This window comes from Neolamprologus multifasciatus, chromosome 4, assembly GCF_963576455.1.
Source record: "Neolamprologus multifasciatus chromosome 4, fNeoMul1.2, whole genome shotgun sequence".
In the NCBI taxonomy this organism is placed as follows: Eukaryota; Metazoa; Chordata; class Actinopteri; order Cichliformes; family Cichlidae; genus Neolamprologus; species Neolamprologus multifasciatus.
This window is the reverse complement of record NC_140442.1, coordinates 10,748,114-10,764,373: the sequence shown is the minus strand read 5'-3', so window position 1 is coordinate 10,764,373 and position 16,260 is coordinate 10,748,114. Positions and strand designations below refer to the sequence as shown.

The following is a 16,260-nucleotide window of genomic DNA, read 5'->3' as shown; positions in this document are numbered from 1 at the left end:
TTCTAAGTATCCAGTTTTACATCAGAAGCATTACTTTATATAGATTGTTGGTATTTTCTGATTTGTGATGATGTGATAATGCGTCCAAAATCTCCTGTGTAAAAAGCAAAATAAGAATGTTTTATCCACTGTTAAGATTGCAGCTGTCAAAATATAAAAAAATAGCGCATGCTTGAAAAGAAAATGCCTTGTTATAAAAAACCTCTGATATCATTAATTGTTTTCCATTCTGATATCCGTTTGCAACATAAATAAATACGAGATTCACTAATGTCTCACCTTAAAAACTGAACTGTCTATCAAAGTTGATTACTTCAGATGCTAAACAGTTATTTAAGTAAAGTCAAAGTTAAAAAATACAGTTTTCATTTGTTAATGTAACCCATGAGCCAAAAACATTGCAATTTTAGGTATTTATTAAAAAGTATGTTACTTCATGATTTTCTATTTTATTTTTAAAATATACACACACACACACACACACACACACACACACATAGATATACATATTTAGTATACACATTCAGTATTGCGCATATACTCTTATATTGTACATATATTTATTCGTATAATTGTCAGATTTACCCGCTCTTATATTTTGCTTGTTCTTATGTTATTGTATTTTTGCACACCTCTGTTGCTTGTGAAGCTCGCACGCAAGAATTTCACTTGCATGTACTGTACCAGTGTACCTGCACATGTGATGTGACAATAAAACTGATTTGATTTTGTTGTCTAGAAATACATTTCCCTTTTCCACTCTTTGGTTTAGTTGTATTTCTTTATTGTGTGCACTAACTTTATAGGTGAACACCATTTAAAACTCTTTTTCTTCAGTAGTTTTCAAAGCTATGTTGGGCCTGTCCAAGAGCCTGTTGCTATCTCTGAGGTGTGTCGGGTGTGTCCGTTTACTGTTCTACATATAAAAGCCTAAAGCTTTTCTGGTGGTCAAGACAACTTCAAACGAAAAGTCAACAGGCAAGATGGCCAGTCTTTCTGCTAAGGACAAGGACACAGTCAAAGCCTTTTGGGCTAATGTGGCTGGAAAGGAGGAACAAATCGGCTGTGATGCTGTCTCCAGGTAAATATGGATTATGACTTATAATCTACGAACCCAAAAGGACTGCTTTAACCTGCTCCTTTTTTAAAAAATATATGTACTGTTAATTTACCTTACATTTTTACCCAGGATGCTGACAGTGTACCCTCAGACCAAGATTTATTTCTCCCACTGGAAGGACCTGAGCCCCGGCTCTGCCCCGGTGAGGAAGCACGGAGCAACCGTGATGGCTGCAGTTACTGATGCTGTCAGCAAAATTGATGATCTGACCGGTGGTCTTCTGAGCCTCAGTGGGCTGCACGCCTTCACTCTGAGAGTGGACCCTGCTAACTTCAAGGTACTTATTTATTAAATCATAGCAATGAAACTTTTTAGTGTTTTGCTGTGAAGGTTTGGACTTAAATAAAACAGATCACAACTTTTGTGCATTATCGTATTAATATAAAAATAATTTAATAGATTTAATATTTTTTTGTCTTTAGACATCCCAAGTTTTTTTCCCAAATAGCTATTCCCAAGCATATCTATTTCTCACAGAAACATTATTAAACACAAGATGTCTAAATTACACTTAACCCAGACTGTGCGGTTCAATCGTACAAAAACAATGTTTGCAGAATATTACAGCAATTAAATGTGACTTTAAATGAGGCTATCATGTTTTCACAGGTTCTCTCTCACAACCTCCTTGTGGTCCTGTCCACCACATTCCCCAACGACTTCACCCCCGAGGTCCACGTGGCTATTGACAAGTTCCTGACTGCGGTGGCGCTTGCCCTGTCTGAAAAGTACCGATAAATTGCACTCTGACGGTCAACAACATGGGCTTGGATACTCCCAAACTGAATTTTAATGTCAAAATAAATAAATAAATAAATCAAATACAGTACAGCTGTTATTTGTGTGGTGAAGCGAATTTCTTTAAAGTTGATATCAACTTTCAATTTAGTGGCAAATCTAAACAATAAAAACAATATACGTGTAATAAAGGAGGGCTGAGATGAAAGGCCAACAAAATGTGCCAGAATTTATTAAAAGTCAAGATGAGTGACCAATAAGCTTTCAGTTGGCCACTAAATAAAACTTAATGTGCAAACACAGAAAGAGTGTTCAAAGCAGGGGCGATTTTAGCCCATTTTTGGGGGTGCTTCAGCACCCCCAAAATGAATCAAAGCACCTCCAAAGATTTCTTACTTTTTTTGACAATATTTGTTGTTTGTGTGACACACTATTAAAAATATAAAAAGCATACAGTACTTAATTGAGACGGAACATTTTAACAGCAAAAGTTTAGATAACCCCTCCCCCCTCCCAAAATGGTTTGTTCCAGCTCGGCTCTCCCTCTCTCTGCAGCGCCGTTGCTGCCAGAGCGATAGTGGCTGAGACGCAGCGGAACGGTGTTGGAAGTGCCTGGCTTAAAACAGGACATATTAGCTGCATTTAACCTTCAGTTACTCTTTATATAGTTGGTAGGAGTCAGACCATGTTTCTTTTTAGCTGAAAAACATTACACCAGGTAACCTGCAGTGTTGAAAATGTATTTTCCGACGATGTTTGCTACCCTACAATCCGTCCTGCTCTGTAGTAAAATCAGTGATATTTGACCGTCCCGTTGCTCCCATTGAAATTTATACAGCCTATTTAAAATCTAAAACTTAACATTATCTTGCCTGCTGTTGTTACCACTGTCCTGTTTGAAATGTAATGAGAGAAACTGGTTATTTTGTCATATGTGCATGTGCCGATATTGAACCCAAGTTACTAACTAGCTAACTGACTGGATGCAGTACAGAGAGGCAGCCTCTCTGTACTGCATACTCACTATGAGCATCATTCATTATTCTCCCGCAGTAATTAAGGTTAGGATATGGTCTTCTTTTGCAGCATTTAAATAACCTTGATCAGATTTGATGGTTTTGTTACAGACTTTTCAAAAAAGTGTTTTGCTTTTCTTTCACAAATGTGGGGATTAAATTGTGTTAAAATGTACAAAACAGTGATGTCATCTTTTGTGACGAGGAACCAGGCACAGAGAGACTTGATGAATTTAAGAATCTTATGATTTAATAAAGAAATTTGCAGACTTGCACAGAGAGGCTTAAATTTTGATGACTGATAATGGAGATGAAGTCAGCAGACGATGAGGACAGGGAGGAACAGGGGTTTAAATGCACCAAGGAGACAGTCAGAGGGAACTCGGGACAACTGGAGACATTTAAGGATGCAGGGACTGACAGAGACGGGGAAGACGTCTCATCGTGACGAGTAAAGTTTATCTTGCCTGGATGGGCAGCTCTCTGGGTGCTCAGCACCCCCAAAGCTCTGATCCTAGAATCGCCCCTGAGGTGCAGTAAGCTGAAGACAGCCAGTGTTGCCAATTTAGCAACTTTCTCGCTATATTTAGCGAGTTTTCAGACCCTCTTAGCGACTTTTTTTTCTAAAAAGCTACAAATCTGGCGACACTTTCTGGTTTTATTGGAGACTTATTTATGTCGACTTTTTGATGTGAAAGCGCGTATCGCTCTTACTCTCAACAAGCAGCGGTGCTTTGGCACGGTGCACTTCACCCGTGCCAAAGCGCTCACGGGCGGAGGACAGTACTCCCCCAGCTGCTATCAGGGCAGGAGATGTTCACACCTATTGGTCCAAACTGCAAATGAATCGCGCATGAGTGAAGCCGCTGCTCCCGCACTGACTGTAACGCAGTCAGATCTTATTTTACTGTTATGCTGTTTTGTGGATCACAACTTTTAAAACTACTAATAAACACACACACACACACACACACACACACACACACACACACACACAAAGTAACTCTCCCAGAGTGCCAATTTCGGGTCACTTTTGTCGGTCCAAGCCCGGGTAAAGGATCAGGGTTGGAATTGTGACATTAAAAAACAATAATTGCTAAAAGAAATTTAATTTGTAGTTCTAATTCTAAATGCATTTAGGACGTTTTTTTACTCACTTTATGTCTCTTCCACGATGTTATTTCTCTCTCCAACAACATAGGTTACAATTACATTAGCATGGCCAATTATTCAAATTAGGCGATGACATCATTTAGTGACTTCTAGCGACTTTTAGGACAACCAATAGCGATTTTCCCTACTGAGGAGTTGGCAACACTGAAGACAGGTTCAACCGTCTGTTTGTTGAAAAATAGTAACGCAACCGCTCCGCATTTTCTTGGTAGAAACGGTAATGGCGTTGTAACGATAGGAATAGTAATTAGTTAGATTACTTGTTACTGAAAAAGGTAACGCAGTTAGTAACGCCGTTGCTTGTAACGCCGTTGCTTGTAACGCCGTTGCTTGTAACGCCGTTGCTTGTAACGCCGTTGCTTGTAACGCCATTTCAAGACGGTTACAAGAAGGATCTCAGTGCCTTTAAACTTTAATGCTAAGAGAACCATCTCACCCTCAATGTCACAAAAACAGAAGAGATGATAGTGGACTTCTGGAGGTGTAGTAAAGCACATACCCACATCACCATCAACGGCGCTGCTGTAGAAAGAGTGAATAATTTCCGTTTCCTAGCTGTACATCTGGCAGAGGATCTCAAATGGTCAGTTCACACGAACAACATACCCCTTCATAGACGGCGCAGTGTGACGAGAGCGTCAAACCGCGCTAGCCGTTAAACTGCGCTACCTGTTAAACTGCGCTGCCTGTGAAAATGCCAGTTAAACCACGCAGGCAGCACAGTCTGGTGGGTGTGACGGGCAGTGTGACGGGCAGTGTGACGGGCAGTGTGACGGCAGCGCGTTTCTAATCTGTGTGACTGATGTGACGTCATACAACCTTCGCAGGCAGCAGCGAGGTGCGACTGGTGTGACGGCAGCGCGGTGTGACCAGTGTGGCCAGTGTGGCGTGGTGTAACGTCAAGCAGCCTTCGTAGACGGCAGCGTGGTGTTACGTAAGGGGTGTATATTGAACTCTACACCTACGACTGCACGGCAACTAGTATCTCCAATTTCATTGTGAAGTTTGCGGACGATACAACAGTGGTGGGTTTAATACCCCGGTGTGACCGATGTGACGGCAGCAAGATGTGACCTGTGTATCCGATGTCACTGGTGTGACGTTACGCAGCCTTTGTAGACGGAAGTGTGGTGTTACGTCAGAGGTGTATACTTTCATGTACTCACACTACACCTACGACTGCACGGCCACTAGTATCTCCAATTTCAATGTGAAGTTGGCGGACAATACAACAGTGGTGGGTCTTATCACCAAAGGTGAAACCCGGATGTGACGGCAGCACGGTGCGACCTGTGTGACCGGTGTGGCGCGGTGTAACATCATGCAGCCTTCACAGACGGCAGCGTGGTGTTACGTCAGGGGTGTATACTGAACTCTCATGTACTCACTCTACACCTTTGACTTCACGGCCACTAGTATCTCCAATTTCATTTTGATGTTTGCGGATGACACAATAGTGAGGGTGATGTTACAAGAAGGATCTCAGTGCCTTTAAACTTTAATGCGAACCATCTCACCCTCAATGTCAGAAAAACAGAAGAGATGACGGTGGACTTCTGGAGGTGTAGTAAAGCACATACCCCGATTACCATCAACGGCGCTGCTGTGGAAAGAGTGAATCGCTTCCGTTTCATAGCCGTACATCTGGCGGAGAATCTCAAATGGTCAGTTCACACAAAAAACATACTTCCATACCCTTCAATGACAGCGCAGTGTGACAAACCACGCTAGCCGTGAAACTGTGGTACCCGTGAAATCTTGCTGCCCGTTAAACCGCGCTACCCATGAAACCGCGCTACCCGATAAACCGCGCTACCCGATAAACCGCGCTACCCGTGAAACCGCGCTACCCGATAAACCGCGCTACCCGATAAATCGCGCTACCCGATAAACCGCGCTACCCGATAAACCGCGCTACCCGTTAAACCGCGCTACCCGTTAAACTGCGCTACCTGTGAAACCTTGCTGCCCGTGAAACCGCGCTACCCATTAAACCACGCTGCCAGTTAAGCCACGCAGGCAGCACGGTGTGATGGGTGTGACGGGCAGTGTGATGGCAGCGCGGTGTGACTTGTGTGACTGGTGTGACCTGTGTGGCCAGTGTGGCGTGGTGTAACATCATGCAGCCTTCGCAGACGGCAGCGTGGCGTTACGTCAGGGGTGTATATTGAACTCTAATGTACTCACTCTACACCTACGACTGCACGGCCACTAGTATCTCCTATTTCATCTTGAAGTTTGTGCATGAGACAATAGTGGTGGGCATTGTTGAGCAAGTTACTTTGAAAAAGTAATTTATTTTAGTTACTAGTTACTTCTCCAAAAAAGTAACTGAGTTACAAGATTCTAAAAGTAATTAATTACTTGAAAAGTAACTATTGCAATACTTAGGAAAAAAATTAACCCTTTGGGGTCCAGGGTGTAATTGGCCATTTTTCACTACATTTGGTTTTACCTCATTTCACTGTTAAAAACTATTTACTTTACCCTGTTTGGTATCATTCTTTTCAGCACAACCTCACGTGTCTGAATTTATATTTATATTTTCATTTTGACATACTGTATTAACACAATTGATCTAAAATCAGACGAAAAACCACAAACATGTTTACTGAATCATATTTCATGACTTTAAATGCAAATATAAGATGCCACACAAATTATTTGTGCCACTCCAAAAAAAATAATTTCTGTCCACTATAAAGGAGAACATCACAAGCCTGACACCTGTAGAAAACTATCTACAACACTACACAATAACTACACAAGACAACACATTAACTACACACTCCAAAGATGCTCTCTCTCTCTTTTTCTGCTCTCTCTCTCACTGTCACTCCTAAAACTTACCCCTCTTTCTAAACAACCAAATGTCATGTTGCCATATCATTTTTTGATTGGTCGACATGGTGCATTTTTCCACCAACATGAAAGGGGTGGGTTTTTTTTGTTTGTTTGTTTGTTTGGTGTTTTTTGGTCATAGCAGAGAGTGCTTGCTAGTGCTGTCCTTACACAGTAAACATGACGAAAATATTGAGGAAAAACACTACATATATATTGTTTATCATGACTCTGGTTTTATGTGGCCTATCAACACAATTAAAAGACTGGTTTAAATATCACCTTGTTGCTTTGTCATCTTGAAGTGGTCATGTGATTGGCTTACCACGACTACTTTATTCTTCCTCAGGCAAACAGCAACACTCATGCCATTGTTTTGCCCCCTAGTTCCAGGTGTTGTGCTAGAAAGTGATCGTCTGGCAGAAAGTGATTGCCGTCCGCGGGAGCTACTTAAAGCTGTAGCGCCCAGATTATGTAGAGCTACTTCTGTGCAACTGATATAAGGTGCAGTAAGCTGAAGACAGCCAGTGTTGCCAATTTAGCGACTTTGTCGCTATATTTAGCGAGTTTTCAGACCCTCTTAGCGACTTTTTTTTCTAAAAAGCTACAAATCTGGCGACACTTTCTGGTGTTATTGGAGACTTATTTATGTCGAATTTTTGATGTGAAAGCGCGTATCGCTCTTACTCTCAACAAGCAGCGGTGCTTTGGCACGGTGCACCTCACCCGTGCCAAAGCGCTCACGGGCGGAGGACAGTCCTCCCCCAGCTGCTATCAGGGCAGGAGATGTTCACACCTATGGGTCCAAACTGCAAATGAATCGCGCATGAGTGAAGCCGCTGCTCCCGCACTGACTGTAACTGACTGTAACGCAGTCAGATCTTATTTTACTGTTATGCTGTTTTGTGGATCACAACTTTTAAAACTACTAATAAACACACACACACACAAAGTAACTCTCCCAGAGTGCCAATTTCGGGTCACTTTTGTCGGTCCAAGCCCGGGTAAAGGATCAGGGTTGGAATTGTGACATTAAAAAACAATAATTGCTAAAAGAAATTTAATTTGTAGTTCTAATTCTAAATGCATTTAGGACGTTTTTTTACTCACTTTATGTCTCTTCCACGATGTTATTTCTCTCTCCAACAACATAGGTTACAATTACATTAGCATGGCCAATTATTCAAATTAGGCGATGACATCATTTAGTGACTTCTAGCGACTTTTAGGACAACCAATAGCGATTTTCCCTACTGAGGAGTTGGCAACACTGAAGACAGGTTCAACCGTCTGTTTGTTGAAAAATAGTAACGCAACCGCTCCGCATTTTCTTGGTAGAAACGGTAACGGCGTTGTAACGATAGGAATAGTAATTAGTTAGATTACTTGTTACTGAAAAAGGTAACGCAGTTAGTAACGCCGTTGCTTGTAATGCCGTTGTTTGTAACGCCATTGCTTGTAACGCCGTTGCTTGTAACGCCGTTGCTTGTAACGCCGTTGCTTGTAACGCCATTTCAAGACGGTTACAAGAAGGATCTCAGTGCCTTTAAACTTTAATGCTAAGAGAACCATCTCACCCTCAATGTCACAAAAACAGAAGAGATGATAGTGGACTTCTGGAGGTGTAGTAAAGCACATACCCACATCACCATCAACGGCGCTGCTGTAGAAAGAGTGAATAATTTCCGTTTCCTAGCTGTACATCCGGCAGAGGATCTCAAATGGTCAGTTCACACGAACAACATATCCCTTCATAGACGGCGCAGTGTGACGAGAGCGACAAACCGCGCTAGCCGTTAAACTGCGCTACCTGTGAAACTGCGCTGCCTGTGAAAATGCCAGTTAAACCACGCAGGCAGCACAGTCTGGTGGGTGTGACGGGCAGTGTGATGGGCAGTGTGACGGCAGCGCGTTTCTAATCTGTGTGACTGATGTGACGTCATACAACCTTCGCAGGCAGCAGCGAGGTGCGACTGGTGTGACGGCAGCGCGGTGTGACCAGTGTGGCCAGTGTGGCATGGTGTAACGTCAAGCAGCCTTCGTAGACGGCAGCGTGGTGTTACGTCAGGGGTGTATATTGAACTCTACACCTACGACTGCACAGCAACTAGTATCTCCAATTTCATTGTGAAGTTTGCGGACGATACAACAGTGGTGGGTTTAATACCCCGGTGTGACCGATGTGACGGCAGCAAGATGTGACCTGTGTATCCGATGTCACTGGTGTGACGTTACGCAGCCTTTGTAGACGGAAGTGTGGTGTTACGTCAGAGGTGTATACTTTCATGTACTCACACTACACCTACGACTGCACGGCCACTAGTATCTCCAATTTCAATGTGAAGTTGGCGGACAATACAACAGTGGTGGGTCTTATCACCAAAGGTGAAACCCGGATGTGACGGCAGCACGGTGCGACCTGTGTGACCGGTGTGGCGCGGTGTAACATCATGCAGCCTTCACAGACGGCAGCGTGGTGTTACGTCAGGGGTGTATACTGAACTCTCATGTACTCACTCTACACCTTTGACTTCACGGCCACTAGTATCTCCAATTTCATTTTGATGTTTGCGGATGACACAATAGTGAGGGTGATGTTACAAGAAGGATCTCAGTGCCTTTAAACTTTAATGCGAACCATCTCACCCTCAATGTCAGAAAAACAGAAGAGATGACAGTGGACTTCTGGAGGTGTAGTAAAGCACATACCCCGATTACCATCAATGGCGCTGCTGTGGAAAGAGTGAATCGCTTCCGTTTCCTAGCCGTACATCTGGCGGAGAATCTCAAATGGTCAGTTCACACAAAAAACATACTTCCATACCCTTCAATGACAGCGCAGTATGACAAACCACGCTAGCCGTGAAACTGTGGTACCCGTGAAATCTTGCTGCCCGTGAAACCGCGCTACCCGTGAAACCGCGCTACCCGATAAACCGCGCTACCCGATAAACCGCGCTACCCGTGAAACCGCGCTACCCGATAAACCGCGCTACCTGATAAATCGCGCTACCCGATAAACCGCGCTACCCGATAAACCGCGCTACCCGTTAAACCGCGCTACCCGTTAAACTGCGCTACCTGTGAAACCTTGCTGCCCGTGAAACCGCGCTACCCATTAAACCACGCTGCCAGTTAAGCCACGCAGGCAGCACGGTGTGATGGGTGTGACGGGCAGTGTGATGGCAGCGCGGTGTGACTTGTGTGACTGGTGTGACCTGTGTGGCCAGTGTGGCGTGGTGTAACATCATGCAGCCTTCGCAGACGGCAGCGTGGCGTTACGTCAGGGGTGTATATTGAACTCTAATGTACTCACTCTACACCTACGACTGCACGGCCACTAGTATCTCCTATTTCATCTTGAAGTTTGTGCATGAGACAATAGTGGTGGGCATTGTTGAGCAAGTTACTTTGAAAAAGTAATTTATTTTAGTTACTAGTTACTTCTCCAAAAAAGTAACTGAGTTACAAGATTCTAAAAGTAATTAATTACTTGAAAAGTAACTATTGCAATACTTAGGAAAAAAATTAACCCTTTGGGGTCCAGGGTGTAATTGGCCATTTTTCACTACATTCGGTTTTACCTCATTTCACTGTTAAAAACTATTTACTTTACCCTGTTTGGTATCATTCTTTTCAGCACAACCTCACGTGTCTGAATTTATATTTATATTTTCATTTTGACATACTGTATTAACACAATTGATCTAAAATCAGACGAAAAACCACAAACATGTTTACTGAATCATATTTCATGACTTTAAATGCAAATATAAGATGCCACACAAATTATTTGTGCCACTCCAAAAAAAATAATTTCTGTCCACTATAAAGGAGAACATCACAAGCCTGACACCTGTAGAAAACTATCTACAACACTACACACCAACTACACAAGACAACACATTAACTACACACTCCAAAGATGCTCTCTCTCTCTTTTTCTGCTCTCTCTCTCACTGTCACTCCTAAAACTTACCCCTCTTTCTAAACAACCAAATGTCATGTTGCCATATCATTTTTTGATTGGTCGACATGGTGCATTTTTCCACCAACATGAAAGGGGTGGGTTTTTTTTGTTTGTTTGTTTGTTTGTTTGGTGTTTTTTGGTCATAGCAGAGAGTGCTTGCTAGTGCTGTCCTTACACAGTAAACATGACGAAAATATTGAGGAAAAACACTACATATATATTGTTTATCATGACTCTGGTTTTATGTGGCCTATCAACACAATTAAAAGACTGGTTTAAATATCACCTTGTTGCTTTGTCATCTTGAAGTGGTCATGTGATTGGCTTACCACGACTACTTTATTCTTCCTCAGGCAAACAGCAACACTCATGCCATTGTTTTGCCCCCTAGTTCCAGGTGTTGTGCTAGAAAGTGATCGTCTGGCAGAAAGTGATTGCCGTCCGCGGGAGCTACTTAAAGCTGTAGCGCCCAGATTATGTAGAGCTACTTCTGTGCAACTGATATAAGGTGCAGTAAGCTGAAGACAGCCAGTGTTGCCAATTTAGCGACTTTGTCGCTATATTTAGCGAGTTTTCAGACCCTCTTAGCGACTTTTTTTTCTAAAAAGCTACAAATCTGGCGACACTTTCTGGTGTTATTGGAGACTTATTTATGTCGAATTTTTGATGTGAAAGCGCGTATCGCTCTTACTCTCAACAAGCAGCGGTGCTTTGGCACGGTGCACCTCACCCGTGCCAAAGCGCTCACGGGCGGAGGACAGTCCTCCCCCAGCTGCTATCAGGGCAGGAGATGTTCACACCTATGGGTCCAAACTGCAAATGAATCGCGCATGAGTGAAGCCGCTGCTCCCGCACTGACTGTAACTGACTGTAACGCAGTCAGATCTTATTTTACTGTTATGCTGTTTTGTGGATCACAACTTTTAAAACTACTAATAAACACACACACACACAAAGTAACTCTCCCAGAGTGCCAATTTCGGGTCACTTTTGTCGGTCCAAGCCCGGGTAAAGGATCAGGGTTGGAATTGTGACATTAAAAAACAATAATTGCTAAAAGAAATTTAATTTGTAGTTCTAATTCTAAATGCATTTAGGATGTTTTTTTACTCACTTTATGTCTCTTCCACGATGTTATTTCTCTCTCCAACAACATAGGTTACAATTACATTAGCATGGCCAATTATTCAAATTAGGCGATGACATCATTTAGTGACTTCTAGCGACTTTTAGGACAACCAATAGCGATTTTCCCTACTGAGGAGTTGGCAACACTGAAGACAGGTTCAACCGTCTGTTTGTTGAAAAATAGTAACGCAACCGCTCCGCATTTTCTTGGTAGAAACGGTAACGGCGTTGTAACGATAGGAATAGTAATTAGTTAGATTACTTGTTACTGAAAAAGGTAACGCAGTTAGTAACGCCGTTGCTTGTAACGCCGTTGCTTGTAACGCCGTTGCTTGTAACGCCGTTGCTTGTAACGCCGTTGCTTGTAACGCCGTTGCTTGTAACGCCATTTCAAGACGGTTACAAGAAGGATCTCAGTGCCTTTAAACTTTAATGCTAAGAGAACCATCTCACCCTCAATGTCACAAAAACAGAAGAGATGATAGTGGACTTCTGGAGGTGTAGTAAAGCACATACCCACATCACCATCAACGGCGCTGCTGTAGAAAGAGTGAATAATTTCCGTTTCCTAGCTGTACATCTGGCAGAGGATCTCAAATGGTCAGTTCACACGAACAACATACCCCTTCATAGACGGCGCAGTGTGACGAGAGCGTCAAACCGCGCTAGCCGTTAAACTGCGCTACCTGTTAAACTGCGCTGCCTGTGAAAATGCCAGTTAAACCACGCAGGCAGCACAGTCTGGTGGGTGTGACGGGCAGTGTGACGGGCAGTGTGACGGGCAGTGTGACGGCAGCGCGTTTCTAATCTGTGTGACTGATGTGACGTCATACAACCTTCGCAGGCAGCAGCGAGGTGCGACTGGTGTGACGGCAGCGCGGTGTGACCAGTGTGGCCAGTGTGGCGTGGTGTAACGTCAAGCAGCCTTCGTAGACGGCAGCGTGGTGTTACGTAAGGGGTGTATATTGAACTCTACACCTACGACTGCACGGCAACTAGTATCTCCAATTTCATTGTGAAGTTTGCGGACGATACAACAGTGGTGGGTTTAATACCCCGGTGTGACCGATGTGACGGCAGCAAGATGTGACCTGTGTATCCGATGTCACTGGTGTGACGTTACGCAGCCTTTGTAGACGGAAGTGTGGTGTTACGTCAGAGGTGTATACTTTCATGTACTCACACTACACCTACGACTGCACGGCCACTAGTATCTCCAATTTCAATGTGAAGTTGGCGGACAATACAACAGTGGTGGGTCTTATCACCAAAGGTGAAACCCGGATGTGACGGCAGCACGGTGCGACCTGTGTGACCGGTGTGGCGCGGTGTAACATCATGCAGCCTTCACAGACGGCAGCGTGGTGTTACGTCAGGGGTGTATACTGAACTCTCATGTACTCACTCTACACCTTTGACTTCACGGCCACTAGTATCTCCAATTTCATTTTGATGTTTGCGGATGACACAATAGTGAGGGTGATGTTACAAGAAGGATCTCAGTGCCTTTAAACTTTAATGCGAACCATCTCACCCTCAATGTCAGAAAAACAGAAGAGATGACGGTGGACTTCTGGAGGTGTAGTAAAGCACATACCCCGATTACCATCAACGGCGCTGCTGTGGAAAGAGTGAATCGCTTCCGTTTCATAGCCGTACATCTGGCGGAGAATCTCAAATGGTCAGTTCACACAAAAAACATACTTCCATACCCTTCAATGACAGCGCAGTGTGACAAACCACGCTAGCCGTGAAACTGTGGTACCCGTGAAATCTTGCTGCCCGTTAAACCGCGCTACCCATGAAACCGCGCTACCCGATAAACCGCGCTACCCGATAAACCGCGCTACCCGTGAAACCGCGCTACCCGATAAACCGCGCTACCCGATAAATCGCGCTACCCGATAAACCGCGCTACCCGATAAACCGCGCTACCCGTTAAACCGCGCTACCCGTTAAACTGCGCTACCTGTGAAACCTTGCTGCCCGTGAAACCGCGCTACCCATTAAACCACGCTGCCAGTTAAGCCACGCAGGCAGCACGGTGTGATGGGTGTGACGGGCAGTGTGATGGCAGCGCGGTGTGACTTGTGTGACTGGTGTGACCTGTGTGGCCAGTGTGGCGTGGTGTAACATCATGCAGCCTTCGCAGACGGCAGCGTGGCGTTACGTCAGGGGTGTATATTGAACTCTAATGTACTCACTCTACACCTACGACTGCACGGCCTCTAGTATCTCCTATTTCATCTTGAAGTTTGTGCATGAGACAATAGTGGTGGGCATTGTTGAGCAAGTTACTTTGAAAAAGTAATTTATTTTAGTTACTAGTTACTTCTCCAAAAAAGTAACTGAGTTACAAGATTCTAAAAGTAATTAATTACTTGAAAAGTAACTATTGCAATACTTAGGAAAAAAATTAACCCTTTGGGGTCCAGGGTGTAATTGGCCATTTTTCACTACATTTGGTTTTACCTCATTTCACTGTTAAAAACTATTTACTTTACCCTGTTTGGTATCATTCTTTTCAGCACAACCTCACGTGTCTGAATTTATATTTATATTTTCATTTTGACATACTGTATTAACACAATTGATCTAAAATCAGACGAAAAACCACAAACATGTTTACTGAATCATATTTCATGACTTTAAATGCAAATATAAGATGCCACACAAATTATTTGTGCCACTCCAAAAAAAATAATTTCTGTCCACTATAAAGGAGAACATCACAAGCCTGACACCTGTAGAAAACTATCTACAACACTACACAATAACTACACAAGACAACACATTAACTACACACTCCAAAGATGCTCTCTCTCTCTTTTTCTGCTCTCTCTCTCACTGTCACTCCTAAAACTTACCCCTCTTTCTAAACAACCAAATGTCATGTTGCCATATCATTTTTTGATTGGTCGACATGGTGCATTTTTCCACCAACATGAAAGGGGTGGGGTTTTTTTGTTTGTTTGTTTGTTTGGTGTTTTTTGGTCATAGCAGAGAGTGCTTGCTAGTGCTGTCCTTACACAGTAAACATGACGAAAATATTGAGGAAAAACACTACATATATATTGTTTATCATGACTCTGGTTTTATGTGGCCTATCAACACAATTAAAAGACTGGTTTAAATATCACCTTGTTGCTTTGTCATCTTGAAGTGGTCATGTGATTGGCTTACCACGACTACTTTATTCTTCCTCAGGCAAACAGCAACACTCATGCCATTGTTTTGCCCCCTAGTTCCAGGTGTTGTGCTAGAAAGTGATCGTCTGGCAGAAAGTGATTGCCGTCCGCGGGAGCTACTTAAAGCTGTAGCGCCCAGATTATGTAGAGCTACTTCTGTGCAACTGATATAAGGTGCAGTAAGCTGAAGACAGCCAGTGTTGCCAATTTAGCGACTTTGTCGCTATATTTAGCGAGTTTTCAGACCCTCTTAGCGACTTTTTTTTCTAAAAAGCTACAAATCTGGCGACACTTTCTGGTGTTATTGGAGACTTATTTATGTCGAATTTTTGATGTGAAAGCGCGTATCGCTCTTACTCTCAACAAGCAGCGGTGCTTTGGCACGGTGCACCTCACCCGTGCCAAAGCGCTCACGGGCGGAGGACAGTCCTCCCCCAGCTGCTATCAGGGCAGGAGATGTTCACACCTATGGGTCCAAACTGCAAATGAATCGCGCATGAGTGAAGCCGCTGCTCCCGCACTGACTGTAACTGACTGTAACGCAGTCAGATCTTATTTTACTGTTATGCTGTTTTGTGGATCACAACTTTTAAAACTACTAATAAACACACACACACACAAAGTAACTCTCCCAGAGTGCCAATTTCGGGTCACTTTTGTCGGTCCAAGCCCGGGTAAAGGATCAGGGTTGGAATTGTGACATTAAAAAACAATAATTGCTAAAAGAAATTTAATTTGTAGTTCTAATTCTAAATGCATTTAGGACGTTTTTTTACTCACTTTATGTCTCTTCCACGATGTTATTTCTCTCTCCAACAACATAGGTTACAATTACATTAGCATGGCCAATTATTCAAATTAGGCGATGACATCATTTAGTGACTTCTAGCGACTTTTAGGACAACCAATAGCGATTTTCCCTACTGAGGAGTTGGCAACACTGAAGACAGGTTCAACCGTCTGTTTGTTGAAAAATAGTAACGCAACCGCTCCGCATTTTCTTGGTAGAAACGGTAACGGCGTTTGTAACGATAGGAATAGTAATTAGTTAGATTACTTGTTACTGAAAAAGGTAACGCAGTTAGT

General features: G+C 43.3%; 1 protein-coding gene across 1 annotated transcript; it reads left to right on the top strand.

Annotated features, from left to right (window-relative positions):
- The first annotated feature begins 613 nt into the window (after positions 1–613).
- Positions 614–4,415, top strand: LOC146519830 (hemoglobin embryonic subunit alpha-like). Its single transcript, XM_085157944.1, has 3 exons — positions 614–1,081; positions 1,190–1,397; positions 1,730–4,415. The coding sequence occupies exons 1-3, from the start codon at positions 984–986 to the stop codon at positions 1,856–1,858; spliced, it is 435 nt and encodes a 144-aa protein (XP_085014070.1). The 5' UTR covers positions 614–983; the 3' UTR covers positions 1,859–4,415.
- Positions 4,416–16,260: the final 11,845 nt, after the last annotated feature.

Coding starts and splice junctions, on each gene's coding strand:
- LOC146519830 (XM_085157944.1), top strand. CDS start 984: ATGGCCAGTCTTTCTGCTAAGGACAAGGACACAGTCAAAGCCTTTTGG. Junction 1,082..1,189: donor GGCTGTGATGCTGTCTCCAG/GTAAATATGGAT, acceptor ATTTTTACCCAG/GATGCTGACAGTGTACCCTC. Junction 1,398..1,729: donor TGGACCCTGCTAACTTCAAG/GTACTTATTTAT, acceptor ATGTTTTCACAG/GTTCTCTCTCACAACCTCCT.